This window comes from Thamnophis elegans, chromosome 4 (assembly GCF_009769535.1).
Source record: "Thamnophis elegans isolate rThaEle1 chromosome 4, rThaEle1.pri, whole genome shotgun sequence".
In the NCBI taxonomy this organism is placed as follows: Eukaryota; Metazoa; Chordata; class Lepidosauria; order Squamata; family Colubridae; genus Thamnophis; species Thamnophis elegans.
Genome location: NC_045544.1, coordinates 66,387,363 through 66,404,690, shown reverse-complemented (window position 1 = coordinate 66,404,690; position 17,328 = coordinate 66,387,363). Strand labels below are relative to the sequence as shown.

At 36.8% G+C, this 17,328-nt stretch overlaps 1 protein-coding gene across 1 annotated transcript in view; it reads right to left on the bottom strand.

Annotated features, from left to right (window-relative positions):
* DISC1 (DISC1 scaffold protein) overlaps positions 1 to 17,328 on the bottom strand; it is a 167,036-nt gene that overhangs the window by 120,961 nt on the left and 28,747 nt on the right. The window contains exon 4 of the mRNA XM_032214918.1: positions 4,833 to 4,980. Within this exon, the coding sequence (XP_032070809.1) occupies positions 4,833 to 4,980 (148 nt within the window). The remainder of the gene's footprint in view (positions 1 to 4,832; positions 4,981 to 17,328) is intronic.

Here is a 17,328-nt window from a genome sequence, read left to right as displayed (position 1 = left end):
CAATCTTACCAAGATTTTGAACTATAAAAATTTAAAATGGATAAAGGGATCAGTAAAATTTGGGAAATCGCTTACTTTAAAGTGCCTTTGAATTAATGATATAAAACATACCTTCATGGGGAAGAGAATTTTTTTAAATTTTCCAACACCAATGATTGGTTGACTTTTTTAAACAAAGAGTTAAGGACAATTGCAAAAAAAAAAAAAGTCATAGACTGTAAAGCTATAAACAGCTGATGGGGACCAAAGAGTTAAGGTTATAGAGAAAAGCCAGGAGGAGTCTCTCTTTTGCTTGTTGCTTTTCTGTTCTGGATTATAAATTAAAGGAGAGAAATGGTTATTTATAGGGTTATTTAAATTGAGAAGGAGGGAGGGAGGGAAGGAGGGAGGGAGAGAGAACCATTCACATAGCAAACAATAAGAATGAAACCTGAGATTCTAACAGAGGTTATTGAAGAATTGGGGAATAATGTCACTGCATTTGTGAGAGTAACAGTGACTACATTTTATTAAGAGATTTGCTTATATTTTAAGGAAGAATGGAAAAAGGAAGAAAAATGAATTAAAAATGTGGACAGAATTAAGAAAAATAGAAATTTTAGAAAATAAAACAGAAACAATTAAAAAAGGAAAAATAAATGGAAACTAAGACAGCCAAGAAGTGGAATAAGAACAGCTTTGTGATGATATTAACAAAAGGACTGCTGCATTCTTAACATTGGGAGTGGGGCAAATAGGACAGGAGGAAGAACTGGACCAAATGAATCAAATTAATGTGAGATGTGTAAAATCAACAAATGTACCAAAAGTCACTGTGCACTTTGTGAGGAAGAAGACCAACTATCAGGCTCTACAACAACTGTTTGGAAAGAGAACATATATTTCTGATTCATAATCTTAAACAGAAAAGGATACCATTCCAACTGACAAGCAGTGATGAGATTAAATGGTATGTGTACCATACCATTTTCTTTGCCAAAAATAAGCCAATTACTGACCACAGGCATATAAATAAATGCAACTTATTCCCTTACTAACTCCCTTGAGAACCAATATAATAATTAATGTTTGAATTTAGAATGCTTAACCTTGTATATTTATTCACCTATCGTTTAGCAATAACTTATTGCTTCTTAAATCATGGCACAATGCCATGTTGTATGTGCCAATGGTTTGTTCTTCAGAAAAAAGTCAATGTCTTTGATTAATAATAAGTGTACAGAACATTATAAAATAGCTTTAAACATGTTTAATCAATTTTGTGATATTTCTGTGTAGATGATCGATGTCCTAGTTACACAGTAAGCTACAGTTGCCTCTTTTAATTGAGGAAAATCCATCATGCCAATAAATCTTTTCTCACACTAGACTATTAATTTCATTCAGTGCAGCCAGATAAATAATGTAATCATTCTTTATAAGCTGTTTGGTAGCATGATCACACTTTCTATTCTCATATATTTGGCAGAATATTTCACTAGACTTGGAGATCAAGACAGAAAGCCACAAGCTCTCTTGTCTGATGGGCAATGTCTAGTTTAAGCAACAGGTTCTTTGTCCAGTTGTTGGGTGGGCGTGGACATTGTGAGTGTGACCTAGTCAGCCTCCTACACCACAGTGAGGGGGGGTGTTTTTGCCTTCCCCAGGCTCTGAAGGCTTTCCTCGAGCCTCTGGGAGGGCAAAAACTGCTTCCCCTGGGCTCCAGAGGCCCTCTGGAGGCCAGAAAGAGGCCCCTTTCTGCCCTTCCAGAACTTCCAGGAGGGCCATTTTCCCCCTCCCCAACTTCTGCATGGACCCTGCACTTACCTCGCATCCAAAAAAGGGTTTGTGGAGACTCCTGGGAGGGGGGGAGGGGAGGGGGGGGCAGGGCCAGCCAGAGATGGGATTTGGTGATTCTCCGAACCAGCCATAATATTAGCTACGGGTTCTCCCAAAACTGGGCAAACCCATAGCAGCCCACCCCAGGAGCCATCTTACATATATTTGTCCCACTCCAATGTTCTTAATAATCAGGGAAGCCCTACTTATTTATAATTTTCATATCAGTAAGTAGAAAAACTTTTGTGGGTAGTCAACAAAATTTTAAAAATATAGATATAAATTCAGAGGCTGGTTCACAAGTTTCAGACATTTTCCCAGTGACCAGATACAGGTAGTCCTTGACTTACATCAGTTTGTTTAGTGACTGCTCAAAGTTATAATGGCATTGAAAAAAGTGACATGACCATTTTTCACAGTTACAACCTTTGCAGCATCCTCATGATCACATGATCAAAATTCAGATGCTTGGCAACTGATTCATATTTATGTATGTCCCAAGGTCATCTGATCACCTTTTGCGACCTTCTGACAAGCCAAATCAATGGGGAATTCAGATTCACCTAACAACTGTGTTACTAATATAACAACTGCAATGATTCATTTAACAACTGAGGCAAGAAAGTTTGTAAAATGGGGCAAAATTTACTTAACAATCATCTCACTTAACAATAGAAATGTTGGGCTCGATTGCGATGGTAAGTCAAGGACTACCTGTATTTCTTCTTTTTTTAAAAAAATTATTAATGTTTTTTATTAACAAACATGTAAAATACATACACACAAAACTTAGAAGTACACCACATTTACACAATACACTACGAATAGAAGCTTCCTGTTCTTTCTAATAGCAATTATCAATCGATACCATTCACCTTATATTATTTCATTTGGATTTCCCCATTCTTAACCCTCTGGACTACCTATATTTCATGGTCATGACAACAAACATTTATTTTTTTCTTAGGGAAACAAATAGAGAATTCCAATTCTCATATTTTTCTTCTAGTGTTAATGCCAATAAAACAAATAATGATTATCAAAGAAAAGTTATGTGAATAGACTTTTTAACTTGAGCTCAGCTCAAACTAGCGAGGCACCATTATCTCTTCATCAGAATTCCCCAGATTTCCTGGGAATATTTGAAAGTTTTTCAAAGATTAAATTAGGCTGCAATACATGCATATGATTTCCAGAGTACTTTTTAAAAATTGTTATCAATTTTGCAGCTAAGTGGTCTTCTATTTTTCCAGTATTTACTCCAAATACTCCAATGAGTTTCGACATTCAATGCTATGCTTGGACAAATTACTTAGGAATTTTTTTATAGAAACTAATCAGCCGGAAAAAGTCTTCAGTTTAAGGTTTCCTGATGTCAGTGCCTCACTTGCCAATAACACACCAGACAGCAAATCCAGAAGAAGGATTTGGACACAATGAAAAATGTGTGGATGTTTGCAATTTTCAGCACAACTATTAATTTTTCAGAGAGAGAAGGGAAAAGATAAATCAGTCGTAATGGACTGCAGTGTTATCATTTCTAGCACAGATGGTTAAGGAGAAGTACAATAAAATAAATAAATTCAGGGTTTTGCTATGGATACTAATCTAAAATTTACTCTAAAGCAGTTTTCCACAAGTGACAGGAATGCAAGTGTTAGATTTGCCGCATGGTAATTATGGAAGCCATAACCTTAACAAAACTGTTTGGCAATTGATTGAAGAAGACAATTCTTCAGATTAAACTCTGTAATTATTTATACATTGGTGAATTACTAAAAATACAATCCATTGGTATGCTCTATTGTGCAAGCCAATTTCAAATCTCTAGGACTTGCACATATATTCCAATAAAGATTGCCTGTAAACCTTTTCCCACTGGATTGTGCTCCCAAACAGTTATCATTATCAAATGCTTAGCATTTAAACAAAACCTGTACACTATTCAAAACAGATCATCTCCATTAACACTCAAAAAATGTGTCAGAATTAACCTTCTATGACAGAAAGAAAATTCAAGGTGAATTACTTTGCTTTGAAGCAATTTATGGCAAAAGCAAGATCTTATTTCTCAGCTCAGATTCTTATACACACACTAGCAATAGCAATAGCAGTTAAACATATATACCGCTTCATAGGGCTTTCAGCCCTCTCTAAGCAGTTTACAGAGTCAGCATATTGCCCCCAACAACAATCCGGGTCCTCATTTTACCCACCTCGGAAGGATGGAAGGCTGAGTCAACCCTGAGCCGGTGAGATTTGAACAGCCGAACTGCAGAACTGCAGTCAGCTGAAGTAGCCTGCAGTGCTGCATTTAACCACTGCGCCACCACTAGAGTAGCACAGTTGGAAGGGACCTTGGAGGTCTTTTAGTCCAACCCCCTGCTAATGCAGGAAACCCTATACCATTTCAGATAAATGTTTGCCCAATCTCTTCTTTAAAACTTCCAGTGTTGGAGCATCCATAACTTCTGGAGGTAATTTGTTCCACTGATTAATTCCTCTGTCAGGAAATTTCTCCATAGTTCTAAGTTGCTCCTCTCCTTGATTAGTTCCACCCATTGCTTCTTGTCCTACCCTCAGGTGTTTTGGAGAATAGCTTGACTGCCTCTTCTTTGTGGCAGCCTCAGATATTGGAACGCTGCTATCATGTCTCCCCTAGTCCTTCTTTTCATTAAACTAGACATACCCAGTTCCTGCAACCGTTCTTTATATGTTTTATCTTCCAGTTCCCGAATCATCTTTGTTGCTCTTCTCTGCACTCTTTCTAGAGTCTCAACATCTTTTTTGCAACGTGGCGACCAAAACTAGATGCAGTATTCCAAGTGTGGCTTACCAAGACATTATAAAGTGGTATTAATACTAACCCTAAATTTATTTGCATTTAAGTGCAGATCAGCACACACAAACCTATATAGTGTCCCACTATTTTCAACCATACACAGACTTAAAATCCTGAGTTCCTAAATTACAACATAATTGTGTGAAAAGGCATCAGGTTCTTGCACACTTACTTATGAACTCCCTCATACAATGTCATTTGAACGTAGGCTCTGAATTTGTCCAAGAAGCTGCTAACGGAAGGATGCTGTGAAGGAAGTTGAAAATTCAGCAAACTTTTCTCTTTATGCAGCTCCTCAAGTCTTCTTCTAAATTTATCAGCTAGGAAAACAAGGAGAATTGCATTATCAAGTGCTATATAGTATGTTACAATTTGTCTGAAATCAAATCACAAAGCGATATTAGATATGCAGAAAATATTTATTTGTGCAATATTTTAACTGATTTTATTTTTTTAAAATGGATGTCACTTTTAAAAACAGAGCTGAAAAATATCTGTTGACAGACCTGACAGTCTAGACTTAATGTTATTTAATTTTCTGATTCAAGCAATCAGCTTCAGTCTAGTCCTTTAAACTATAGGATTACTTTAGTCTGTGTATCACATGACTCATCATATCTTTCTATGGTGAAATTTGAAAAGCACATCATCATTGATTCAATATTATTACTAGCATATGTTCTTGAAAATAAATAAAGTTGAAAAAATATTACTGTTGAAAACCAGTAATTCCATATATATGTAGGCCTAAAGTATATTTTTAGTATTTTTGCTGTAATTTTTGTCATGGATATCAAGTTAAACAGTCCTCTTTCCCCCTACTTATCTTCTTTTCCAATTGTCTAAGTCCTCCTTTGCCTGCACAGACATCTGATCAACTAATCACACCTTCATAATCACTTCACTCATGACAATTCAGTGAAGAATTTTCAGTGCAAAATTCTTAGGTCAAATGTATTATGATGCAAATTATGCAACAGCCATAGGAAAGGGGACAGATTCTTCCTAAGGTGCCCAGAACAGTCCAGCGGGAGGGAGAGGAAGGCTGCTATTGGACCTCACACTTCAAGTCTCTAAAACCTGAACACAATATGACCTTCAGGCCAGGCCAGAGGTGAGTTGCTACCAGTTTGCACCGGTTCAGGTGAACCAATAGTGGAAATTGTGACTGAGTCACCAAACTGGTAGGGACAGCAGGCTCACCATGCCTCGAACCAGTTCCCCGGTCGCCGCAGCATGTTTTGTTTTTTTTGACATATTTAATGTTCTGGTCATGTGCAAACCTATTTTCAAGCAACTGCACAAACACGCACACTGAACCGGTGGTATCGCCAGCAGAAACCCACCCCTAGGCCAGGCATAGAGGAAAGATAGAACCACAAGTCCAGAAAGACTTATATCATCATACTTCTTTTTTTGCAGAGTGTAAGATGAGAAACAGAATGTTAAGACTTTTCATTTTCTGCCCTTGCATTGTCCAAGATTTACCAAAACAACAACCAGCAATTGTGATCTGTGGTCTTGTTATTTTCAGAATTTTGCGTCAGCAGGCCAACATTCTCCTAATTTGGTGCTTTTAAGAAAGGTTGGACTAGAAGCCCCATGATGGTGATTCTGGCTTGAGAATATAGGCTCAATATATAGAGATCATAATAGATTGAGGAAGGCTCAATCTAGAATAGATAAAAAAATCTATTCTATTTATTACTGTAAAGTTTTAAAAGTTCAATTGATTCTGTAACTGCATTCAACAGCTGCCAAAACTCATTTAAACTGTTTTCAGCTCTAATCTCATCACATACTCTAAGCAGGTTATTTTTAAAGTCCTCCTCTAAAATGCTTATAATTTAGATTATCACTTACACTGAATTTACTTTTGAGGACCTTTAAGAGTCTGAACAAAGGGCAAACCTGAAAACAATTATTACTTCCTCATCCAATTAAAAAAGACATATATTAATAGCTTACAATTTAGAAAGTGACATTTTCTTCTTTTACAGAAGTATTATAATTTTATAGAGAGCATTTAAATATGCGCTCTTCAAAGTAAAATTCAATACTTGTTTTGTATGAGTGACAAAAAAATCTTCAATGCTTTCATCACTTACAAGCACAATCATTGTTTTTCATTCTGTTTAATATATGCTTATCTCTCAGCTGTGCAAATACACTCAGATCTACTGTTATTATTACATCTTAGAAGGAAAATCTGCCCAGGTGCTAAGGAGAAATGAAAATATAATCTGAAATAAGGTTTATCCGAATGGAAAATCATAGGCTTGCGAACATTTTCATTAGTGACAAGAAATATCTCCAAGAAATTGAAAGTAATTAGAATTAACTGATTCAGGTACAGAAACTTGATAGCAATAGCAATAGCAGTTAGACTTATATACCGCTTCATAGGGCTTTCAGCCCTCTCTAAGTGGTTTACAGAGTCAGCATATCGCCCCCACAGTCTGGGTCCTCATTTCACCCACCTCGGAAGGATGGAAGGCTGAGTCAACCTTGAGATTAGAACCGCTGAACTGCAGATAACAGTCAGCTGAAGTGGCCTGCAGTACTGCATCCTAACCACTGCGCCACCTCGGCTCTTGATGAACACTAGTTGGTAGCAAAGTGTTTTCTATTCTCTTTACTGCTATCTCGTTATCACTGCAATTTTTGTAAGTCTGATCTGTTAGACTACAGAAAACATTAAAATAATACAACAGTTTTCAGACAGATAACTATAGAAAACTCATAAAAAATCTTCATTTTCCAGAGCAAAAGTGTGGTTGGAGGAACCTACACATTTTATTATGAACACTCTCCCCCATCAACAATATTTCCTCCAGAAAACAAATGGTGTTAAAGTCTTAGCCTGGAAAAACCAATCAAGAATTCAGGAAAAAAAATCCACATAAAGGGTAAAAAGAAGAATCCTGGGAGGGGTGGAGCGAGGTGGGAAAAGAGGGGTGGGCAAGGCCAGCCAGGAGTGGGATTTGAAGGTTCTCCAAACCAGCCACAACATTAGCTACGGGTTCTCCCGGGTGAACTCTAGCAGCCCACCCCACCCCTGCTTGTACTGGCCCATAAAGCAATATCAGTTTACCATAGATTCAGAAAAATGGGCTGTGGATGTGACTCACCTCGGTGGTGGGATTCAAATAATTTAACAACCGGTTCTCTGCCCTAATGATTTCTTCCAACAACCAGTTCACCAAAATGCTCAGAAGGTTAACAACCTGTTCTCTCAAAGTGGTGCAAACTGGCTGAATCCCACCACTGACGCACCTCCACTAGCATCCTGAACAAAACAGATACCATCAGTTACACTGGCAACCAGTTACTGAGCTTCAGTTTAAAAACAGAGTTAAGTTACTGTTCTGACCCCCTCCTCTGTCCAGTAACGAATGCCGAGACAAGCTTAACTGGAATGTACTTTAATAGCAAGAAACCAAAACCTCGGTGGCTGAAAGCCAAGCATAACAAACAGATAAGGACCTTGGCAGCAACTCAGACAATTATAGTTATAAGACAGTTATAAAGTTATAAAGGTCTCCAACTCTTAGTCAATGCGTTGACTTCTGCAAAGAGGGGCGTGTGCACAAGTAGTCTTTTTATAGTCTGGAGAGGAGCCTAATGACCACCAGCTGAGTGCAATTACCTCCTGTAACTGCGCAACTGTTCCTTACGTCTATTAGCTCTTCGATGCCGGGCATCCAGGAACAACTCACTGCTGGACTCAGGCTCACTCTCCCTTGTCTCCTCCCACTGGTCCAAGGCTCAGGCGCCTCCTGGTGGCCAACCAGCCTTTCTGCACCCTGCTCGGAGTCGGAACCCTTTCCAGGGTCCTCCACATCCTCCAGAGCCTACTCATAGGGCCCCTCACTGTCGGAGTCTGGTGGCAGCTCCAATGGCTCCTGCTGGGCCACAACAAGTTACTAACTAAAATAAAATGTTTTCAACTAATGTATCCAGTGCCACTTCTGTGCATCAACCATCTTATCATGTCCAATACATGAAAAGACTGCCATTTCAACAAAAAAGCATCCTTCGAAACAATAAGCGTCTGTCAGATTATTGCTCCATCAAATCTGTCAAATGTGCCTTCTTTTTGTGCCCCAGGACAAGATGACACATTACATAAATGGGGAAAAAAGAGTCCCTTCCACAATGCCATCGTCCTCCCTTGCTAAAGGTTGTTCTGCTCAATAACTGTTGCTAACAAAAACAAAAGTTTACAGGGTTAGAAAATATGCACCATTTTTTGCTTCATCTAATTTTTTTTCAGAACCAGTCAACATTCCAATCCAGATTTCTTTTCCATATTTTTTTAAAATACCATGGTTTATTTTCCTTTCTTTTATATTTAATATTATATTATCAATATTATATTAATATAAAATTATTACTTTATATTAAAATTAAATATTTATTTATATTTAAAACCATATGATGATAAGGGCAATGAACATGTTTTTATTATTTTTAAATTTTTAAATTACCTTACAATAGATTAGTGTTTATTTCCAAATAAAAATATGTATAATTCTCCTATTCAAGATAGAGATTGAACTGAATTCAGTGAAGAAAACTACACATTTCAAATGCTTCTTGTTTTAAGAGACGGAAAATCTTTTTCATTTGATGTATGATCTTACTAATACGTAGAAGTAATTCTGAGCTTTAAAAAATGTTGGAGAGAAAACAAATTGTAATGTTATGCTTCATAATCGAGGTTAATATCCATGATCCCATAAATCCCAAATATAAAATTACCACTCTGCACTACTATATCTGCCCATCCATATCCTTCTTTTCTTATGGTTTAATCAAACAGACAAGAGACTGTCTATATCAATAAACAGGGATATTTCCCTAAAGTCATCAACATACAAAAGCAACACTGTGTCATTGACATATATCATTATAGGAGGTTTTCTTACATCTTCAAAGAATACTATTTACAGCTACTACAGTTTGCTGTTAAAAGGAAACTGATGTAAGGATCTGATACATTTTCTATCCTCTGAAACAGCTATGATTAGACAGTATCACGTGTGCAGCTCCAGCACCAACCAAATTAAAACCATTTTCTCCTCTGATTTATCAAGGTGAAAGGATGGCATTTTGCTGAGAAATTTGCTGATTTTATGAGTTCTCCTATAATTGCATTTGCAAACTTTCCCAATACCTCTGAAATAATATCATTATTCTTTATGCTGGAGCCATAATCAAGATTTCCCTGTGGACATGATTAAATAAAATACCTTTTCCAATAAAGAAAATGTCCCTGGAGGAAACATTTTCAAAGTTAAACATTCTGATAATGTTTAATAATTAGGTATTCTAGTTTAAGATTTTATGGTGCTGAGCACACCAAATTTCAAGCAGATTCAAGTAGTTCAGATGTCCAGAACCTATTAAAAGTTAGGAAGATACCGATAGCTATTTCCACACATTTTTTTTTCTTTTTTAAAACTAAACTTTATAGAGTTCTGTGTAAAGTTTGTTTTTCAAAAAGAAAAAAAATCTTCCTTTTTTAATTATACCATTTTATTCATTGCAGTGAGTTTCAATAAATTCATAGTCATTGTTAAGGTTATTTGTATAGAATTCTTTATTGCTTTAAAATAAAATATGCCATCAGGATGCAGATTTTTTTTTCTATTCATACAATTCCATCATCATAGCCCAATATTAGATTGGGATAAAAAAAATCGTTGCCGCTTTCTGAGCCTGGTTGTTTGCTTGCAGATGTTTCATTACTTGGTCAGGCAACATCATCAGTTCAACCCTGAGCTATACATCACTTGAATAAGAATGTGCATTTAAGCAAGAAGAAGATCGGAAGACTGTAAACTCCACATCATATTACGGATCATTCTGTATCCAGGCTGAACCAGAAGTAAGATTTCAGTGGTTAACATTTCAGGAAAAAACAATGCTAGCAATCAAGCTAGCTTATTTATACGATAGCCAGCATGAAGCTTAGCAGTGGGAATTTCAATCTAAATTCTTTCAAGCTGTGAGCTGACATCTCTAAATTGTAAAGTATAAATATCAAAAGTAGTAAAACTGGTAAAAGTATCCTAGCAATTTGCAGGGGACAATAGCCAACTTTGTAAGGCACAGCAATTACATTTCTGCAGTAGTATGATCTGAAACACAACTAAAATAAATCATTTTAGTATTCTATTTCTACCTGGATTAGCATCTGTATGATCTCAAATGCAACCAGGGACATCTGCAGGAGAGTCAAAAAACACAATCAATGCTTCATTTTTATTTTTAGGATTGTGAAGTCAAGGACGACTTTTCTTTTTTCACCCATGTATATCTTCTGAAGAGTACAATATGACAATGTTTTGGGAATCTTCCTTCTCAAAACTGTAGCCCACCCACTGCATTCAGCTACTGAGTGATATGATCAGAAATGTGATTAGATGGACCTGAACCATCAGTTTTTCTTCCAATAGAATTTTAGAACATCAGCATAAATAGAAAACCCTCAAATACATTTTCAAACACCCGTTAGTTTATATATAGAAATTGGAAATTATGCCCAAAGTTCACATATTCAGAAATATACTGTAGATACCTGTGACTGGAGACTCCTTTTCCCTCAAAATCACTATTTTATGAGCTAAATATATAAAGAATACACACAAAAATATTTAGCAGCAGGTGAAATAAACCAATAGTGTAAATAATTTACACAACCAAGACAATGTTCACTTGCTATAACATACTAGAGGTTTTTTTAAAAAATTTCCCAATTTTCGGAAGACAAAAATGTAGTCCTGAAATAACTGGAGAAGGATCCATTAAGAGGTGGATAAGCCAAGGCATTGTAACATATAGCCAAACCTACTGAGCTATAGTGGTGCAGTGGTTAAAAAGCAGTATTGTGGGCTATTTCTGCTGACTGCCAGGGGCTTGATCCTCACTGGCTCCAGGTTGATTCAGCCTTCCAGCCTTCCAAGGTTGGTAAAATGAGGACCCAGATTGTTGGGAGTGATATGCTGAGTCTTAGCTTAGAAAGGCTAAAGTACTGTGTAGTGGTATAGAAGTCTAAGTATTATTGCTGTCTGCTCCTCAAATCAGATAATAAGTGCTGCAATCAGTTATGTGGGTTACCTCAGAGGACTTACTATAGAGGGATTCAAGAAATGAATGTGTTGCTGGAGTTATCCTTCATTTTTAAAGAGCTTTTACAACAAATAATAGCCTACCGAACCAACAGCAGCAGATGTAGAAAACCACTTGCTCTTTGACTACTGCTAGTTTTGCATATAATGCTAAACCACAATATAGTGCATTTGGTTTTGCTTTAAATGATTTTTGAATCCAGTCTCTGTGAGTTTGAGTTTGAGTTTGAGTTTGAGTTTTATTTCATTTGTATGCCGCCCTTTTCCCTAAGGGGACTCAGGGCAGCTCACAACTCAGAGAAGGGAAGGGGGATACAGACAGTTTAACAACAACACAAAACAATACATAGTTAAAAAGCACAACAATCATACCATTCGAGATAGGGGCAGCGAATCTTTAGCCCCAGGCCCGTCGGAACAGCCAGGTTTTAAGGGCTTTGCGGAAGGCCTGGAGGGTGGTGAGGGTACGAATCTCCATGGGGAGTTCCAGAGTTCCAGAGGGTCGGAGCAGCCACAGAGAAGGCTCTCCTCCGGGTAGTCGCCAGTCGACACTGGCCGGCGGATGGAATTCGGAGGAGGCCTAGTCTGTGGGATCTAATTGGTCTAGTGGTGGTTTGCAAGCTGTAATTTATGAATTAGGGCAATATGTGGCACTGATCAAATTTAGTTAAGAAATTGTGGTTCATCACTGTAACTGAACCAGCTATCAGGCTTCTGACCTCTCCTTATTTATTTGTTTAGCTTATGGCATATCATACATAGACTAGCAATATATATTAACATTTCTTTTTTTCCTAATTTTTTTTCTATATGCAGCTTCTTTCTGACAAGCAGACCTGCCATTTGTTCTTACCTCAAAACCAAGCAGCAGTGCAGCATATAAATTATAACCTTTTTGTTTTTACATATTGCCAGACATTAACCACTAGACTTTTGCAAGGCTGATATTGTCGTTCATTCATCCATATTCTCTCTCCCTCTTTCTCTCAATAATTAAAAAATTAAAAGATTGTACTTTTGTCCCTAAAGAGGTTATGGCACAGAAATTCCTATCATTAGAATATTGCTGAAAGCATTTCATAATAGAATTCGACTGTTAAGAAAAAAAATTGATCATCACAAAAAATTTCCCAGCTAAAACTATCTAGGCTACAAATAAGTGTTGTTCAATTAGTTTTATTTGAAAAAAGAAAGTGGGAGAAGGAAAAATCAAGAAACTATAAATAATAGTGCTATGCAAACCCCCCAAAATTTGGCTCAGATTTCTGCAAGCATACATTGTTTCATATAATTCCTGCTTCATGAAGTAAATACAAAGCCATACTTTCTGGCTTCCTGGGAGGAGCCTGCTGGTGGTGGCAGCAAAAAATCAGCTGCCTCCGAATTCCTGGCTACGTACCTGTTTAGAGGATCTTCCATCTGACGTCTTATCAGGTTTTCTTATCCTTCAGGCAAGAAGGAAAGAAGAAACTGTTTTGCTGGCAAATGCTCTTCGATTTTTGCAGCTTTTGTGCTTGCAGGGAAAGGGGGGCTAGCCCAAGGCAGAACGGCTGTCCGTGCTGGGAACTTCAAACTGCCTTGTGCAGGACAAAGTAGGTCTCCCCCACTCAGTTCAAAGTTTTGTTTGATTTAATCTTATCACAAGCTGAATCCATTTCCGTGCACAATAATTGTTTATCAACATTTTAGCTTCTTTTCTTTTTCTCCTCCGAAAAATTATTTACTTAGAGGCTTTTAAAATGGCGCCGAGCAGGCTGGTTTCTCCGGTAATAATGAACACTTTTTGTTAATCCTCACAAGAATTCACAAGAATTCAAAACAAAAGAGATTGCTTATCATATGTTTTGGTTTCACAATAGGCCAGCAGAAGCTTTTTAATTAGCTTTATTTCTACAAGAATGTTACTCCTTCATTAACTTTGCTTATCTGGAAGTTAAATGGTGATGAATCTGCTGAACGGTCTTGTTACAATGTTTACTCACTGAAAGTTTTGCCAAGCCTTAACTTCAAAATAAAAGGGGAACTCAGCCTCTTTACTTAAAGCTGTATATTCAGGCAATAGAGTTTTATTAACTGCAGGCAGATAAATTTTGAAATGGCTTCAAAACCAAATATTAACTTGAAGTTGTAAATTTTTTTCTTATTACTATTCAAAATACCAGCTTCAATTTTGTAAAAGGCTTTCTTATCCAGCTGCGTTACAAGATGGCGATTTTATAGCTTCTGCGTTTGATATATGACACACTCAATCAGTTCTATTCTCCTGAAGACTTCTCCTTATTAACTGTTAAAAGTCTATAAATAGTATCCCATTTAAAACCGAGGGGAGCAGAGACTTTGTTTGTTTGTGCGTTTTTTTATAATGGCTCCCAAATCGAAGCAGTCTAAGCATTTCCTTAATAATACATCTCAAGAAATTGTTACAAAATCGCTGCCCTTGCCTCCCACGCCCTCTACTGGAGATCTCTTAATGCAAGAATTTCTTTTTGAAACCCTTAAAGAGTTCAGACAGGAAATTAAACAACTTTTATCGGACTTATATGATAAACTGGACGCCAAGATTGCTCAAACAAGGGAAGATACGATCAGAGTTATGACTGTTATGACAGGCTATGTTTCTGAAATGGAGGACAAATTGGAACTTTTGGAAAAAACTAATTCTAATTTGACATCTAAAATTCAAACGTTACAACAGGAAGTTGAAAATGCTCAAAAACAACTCGTTATGATAAATTACAATAAGACTGCGTTTGCAATAAGAGTCAGAGGATTGCGTGAAAAGGAACAGGAGAATTTGAAACAGACCTTTTTTGAAGCTTTCAGACGTTCGGTGGGAAGTCCGGGATTTAACTTTGATTGGCAGATTCAAAAAATTTATCGCCAGAACTCGTGTGTAGCAAAACAACGACAGCTTCCGAGGGACATAATTATATATTTCACCACAAGAGAATCCAGAAATGCGATAATACAGAAGTTCTACAATAACAGGCTGCGAATCGATGGACAGGACTTGATTGTTTTTAAAGAAATACCATCTCAAATATTAAGAGCAAGGAGAGACTACACTTTCTTAACTGAAAAACTCAGAGATTCTCAGATACAATATAAATGGGAAGTGCCATCTGGTATCACAGTCACATTTGAGAACCAAAAATATTGTCTCAATTCTGTTTGCGAAGCCCGAGATTTTTACTACAAAACTCTGAAGGCGGGACTTCCTGATTCACCCGGACTTGGAGAAAGACAAGGAGAAGGAGAAGATAAGCAGCGGGACACGTGGCTACAAGGTGGAGGGTGTTGCTTTCCCTTTCCGGAAGGGCAGAAGAGTAAAGAATAAAGATCCAGCTATGCCTTTAAAATACTTAAATTTTTAATTTGAATAAAATTTCAGGACTCCTGTCTGGTATAAAATGACAAAGCTGTATACCGATGAAGAGATATTGAGACTGAAAGAAGCGGTGCTGAATTTGGACATATATTGTATGGGACTTATATAAGACTTGTTTGAATCTTAATTTAAACTGCGCATGATCTATTCTTTGGGGCGAGGAGAGCGGAGATCATAGTTTTCTTGGATTGTGGTTTGGGATGAATGGAGTCGGGTGCGTGGGGTAGATGGAAGGGTAGTGAAAGTTCAATTAGATTATCTTGATCCAGAATGTAAGCTGATTTTTGTATAAATTGTTATTTGAATACAAGGTTAAGAAAGATTATCTGGAGAGTCTACACGAGGGTGGAGTAAATATGAGAGGAGCAATGGATGAGGATAAAATATATATGCGGACACAGGTAAAGGCAGGATGGGAGGTATAGAATTTATATGCGGAAGCAGGTAAAGACATTGTTTAAGATTTTAAAAATAATGAGAAGCTGAGTTTAATGTTAGAGAGTATATTGACTTCTCTTTCTTGGGGGGTTCCCCCCCTTTTTTTTCTTTTTATTATTCTTTTCTTTTTGTTCTTTATTTTTATTATTTTTTATTATTTTGTAACTTCTAATCTATTTGGTTTCAATATACTCCAGACTTTGCTTGATAAAGAACGATGCCGGGAATGGGACCTGGGAAGTCGGAAGGGGGTCAGGGAGGGGGGTTCAGGGGGTGGGTGGGGGGGGAGGGTGGAAGTATAGACTCAATTTTCAGAACAATGAATGCACTTGGATACTGTTGCTTTTTTTTTCTTTTTTTTTCTTTTCTTCTTTCTTTTCCTTTTATTTTTCTTTTGTTTTAGTACAAAACAAATAGACCAATGAATACTAGAAATACACCGAAGCGAGGTGTAGAGGGAAAGAAGAGGGGGTAATTAAGAGGGAGTGAGAAGGGAATGTAAGGAGGGTGAGATGGTGGGAAGGGGAGAAAGGAATGGCTGAGGGGGAGGGGAAGTAGAAGAGGGGATTGTTGGAAGGGAGAAATGAAAGTTGGAGGGGTAGAAGGAAGGGTGTATGTAGGATAGAAGTGTTATGAGTTGTTTATTGCTTTTTTTTTTTTAACTGCACAGTATTTAAGTGATTGTATAAAGGAAAATGAAAATGTAATAAAAGAATCTTTGATTACAAAGCCATACTTTCTTGCAACTGTAATCAATGCTTTTTAACTATGATTATTTCTGGTGTAAAATTTAACAAATATCCCAGACTTAAATAATAGCTCTTTAAGTACCATTTATTTCAGAATCCAAATGAAAAGAAAACGTCAAAATATGCATGCCCTCTAAAAGCATAAGCTTTCATGAGTTGATATAAAAATGCAAGCTACCTTTTCCAGGCACCTTCCACAGAAATTCTGCTTAAAAAAAATCTGTGGTGAGTTTAACCTTGGAGCTGTCAAATTCTGTCATGAATAATGAACCATGACAACATTCCAACATCCTTGGACAACAGAAAAAAAATCTCCTCTATGCTAAGCAAGGCAAAATGTTGTTACTACTTTCCAATAGAATTTTACTTGCCAAGAAAATGTATGAAATGTATTGTATTAAAAATTGAAGGAGCAGGAAAATCAATTTCTCCGTATGCTATGAATTCCATATACTAGAGCAAGAAAATACATGCAAAAAAAAAAATCAACTTATACTCCAAAGAAGCAAAGCCCAGGGAAAAGATTGAAACTGTTACACAAATTATTGTTGAGTTCATGGGTACCGTTCAGCATGATAATGTGAAATTCATTTCAATTAAGCCATGTGTTGACTGAAAAAAGATATATGCATACAAATGAGCATGTGCACAAGCACGCACACACACACACACACACACACACACAATTAAATTTATATGCCACTCATTTCATGATTTGAGAAGATTCTGAATGGCTTTAATATAATCAAATAAAGAATTAGCAATGTCTAATCAGGCAATCTATTCATTAAAATATTTTGGGTGTGCTGATTATATACCTTCTTTTAACTGTCATAAATATTCATGAAGGTAGGTTAATTCAATCTCTAAGTAATATAAATGTCAGGTTCCGATGGGAAAATGAAACCAGCAAAACACAGAAACGGTTTGAAATGCAGTTTGTATTCTTCCTTCAGC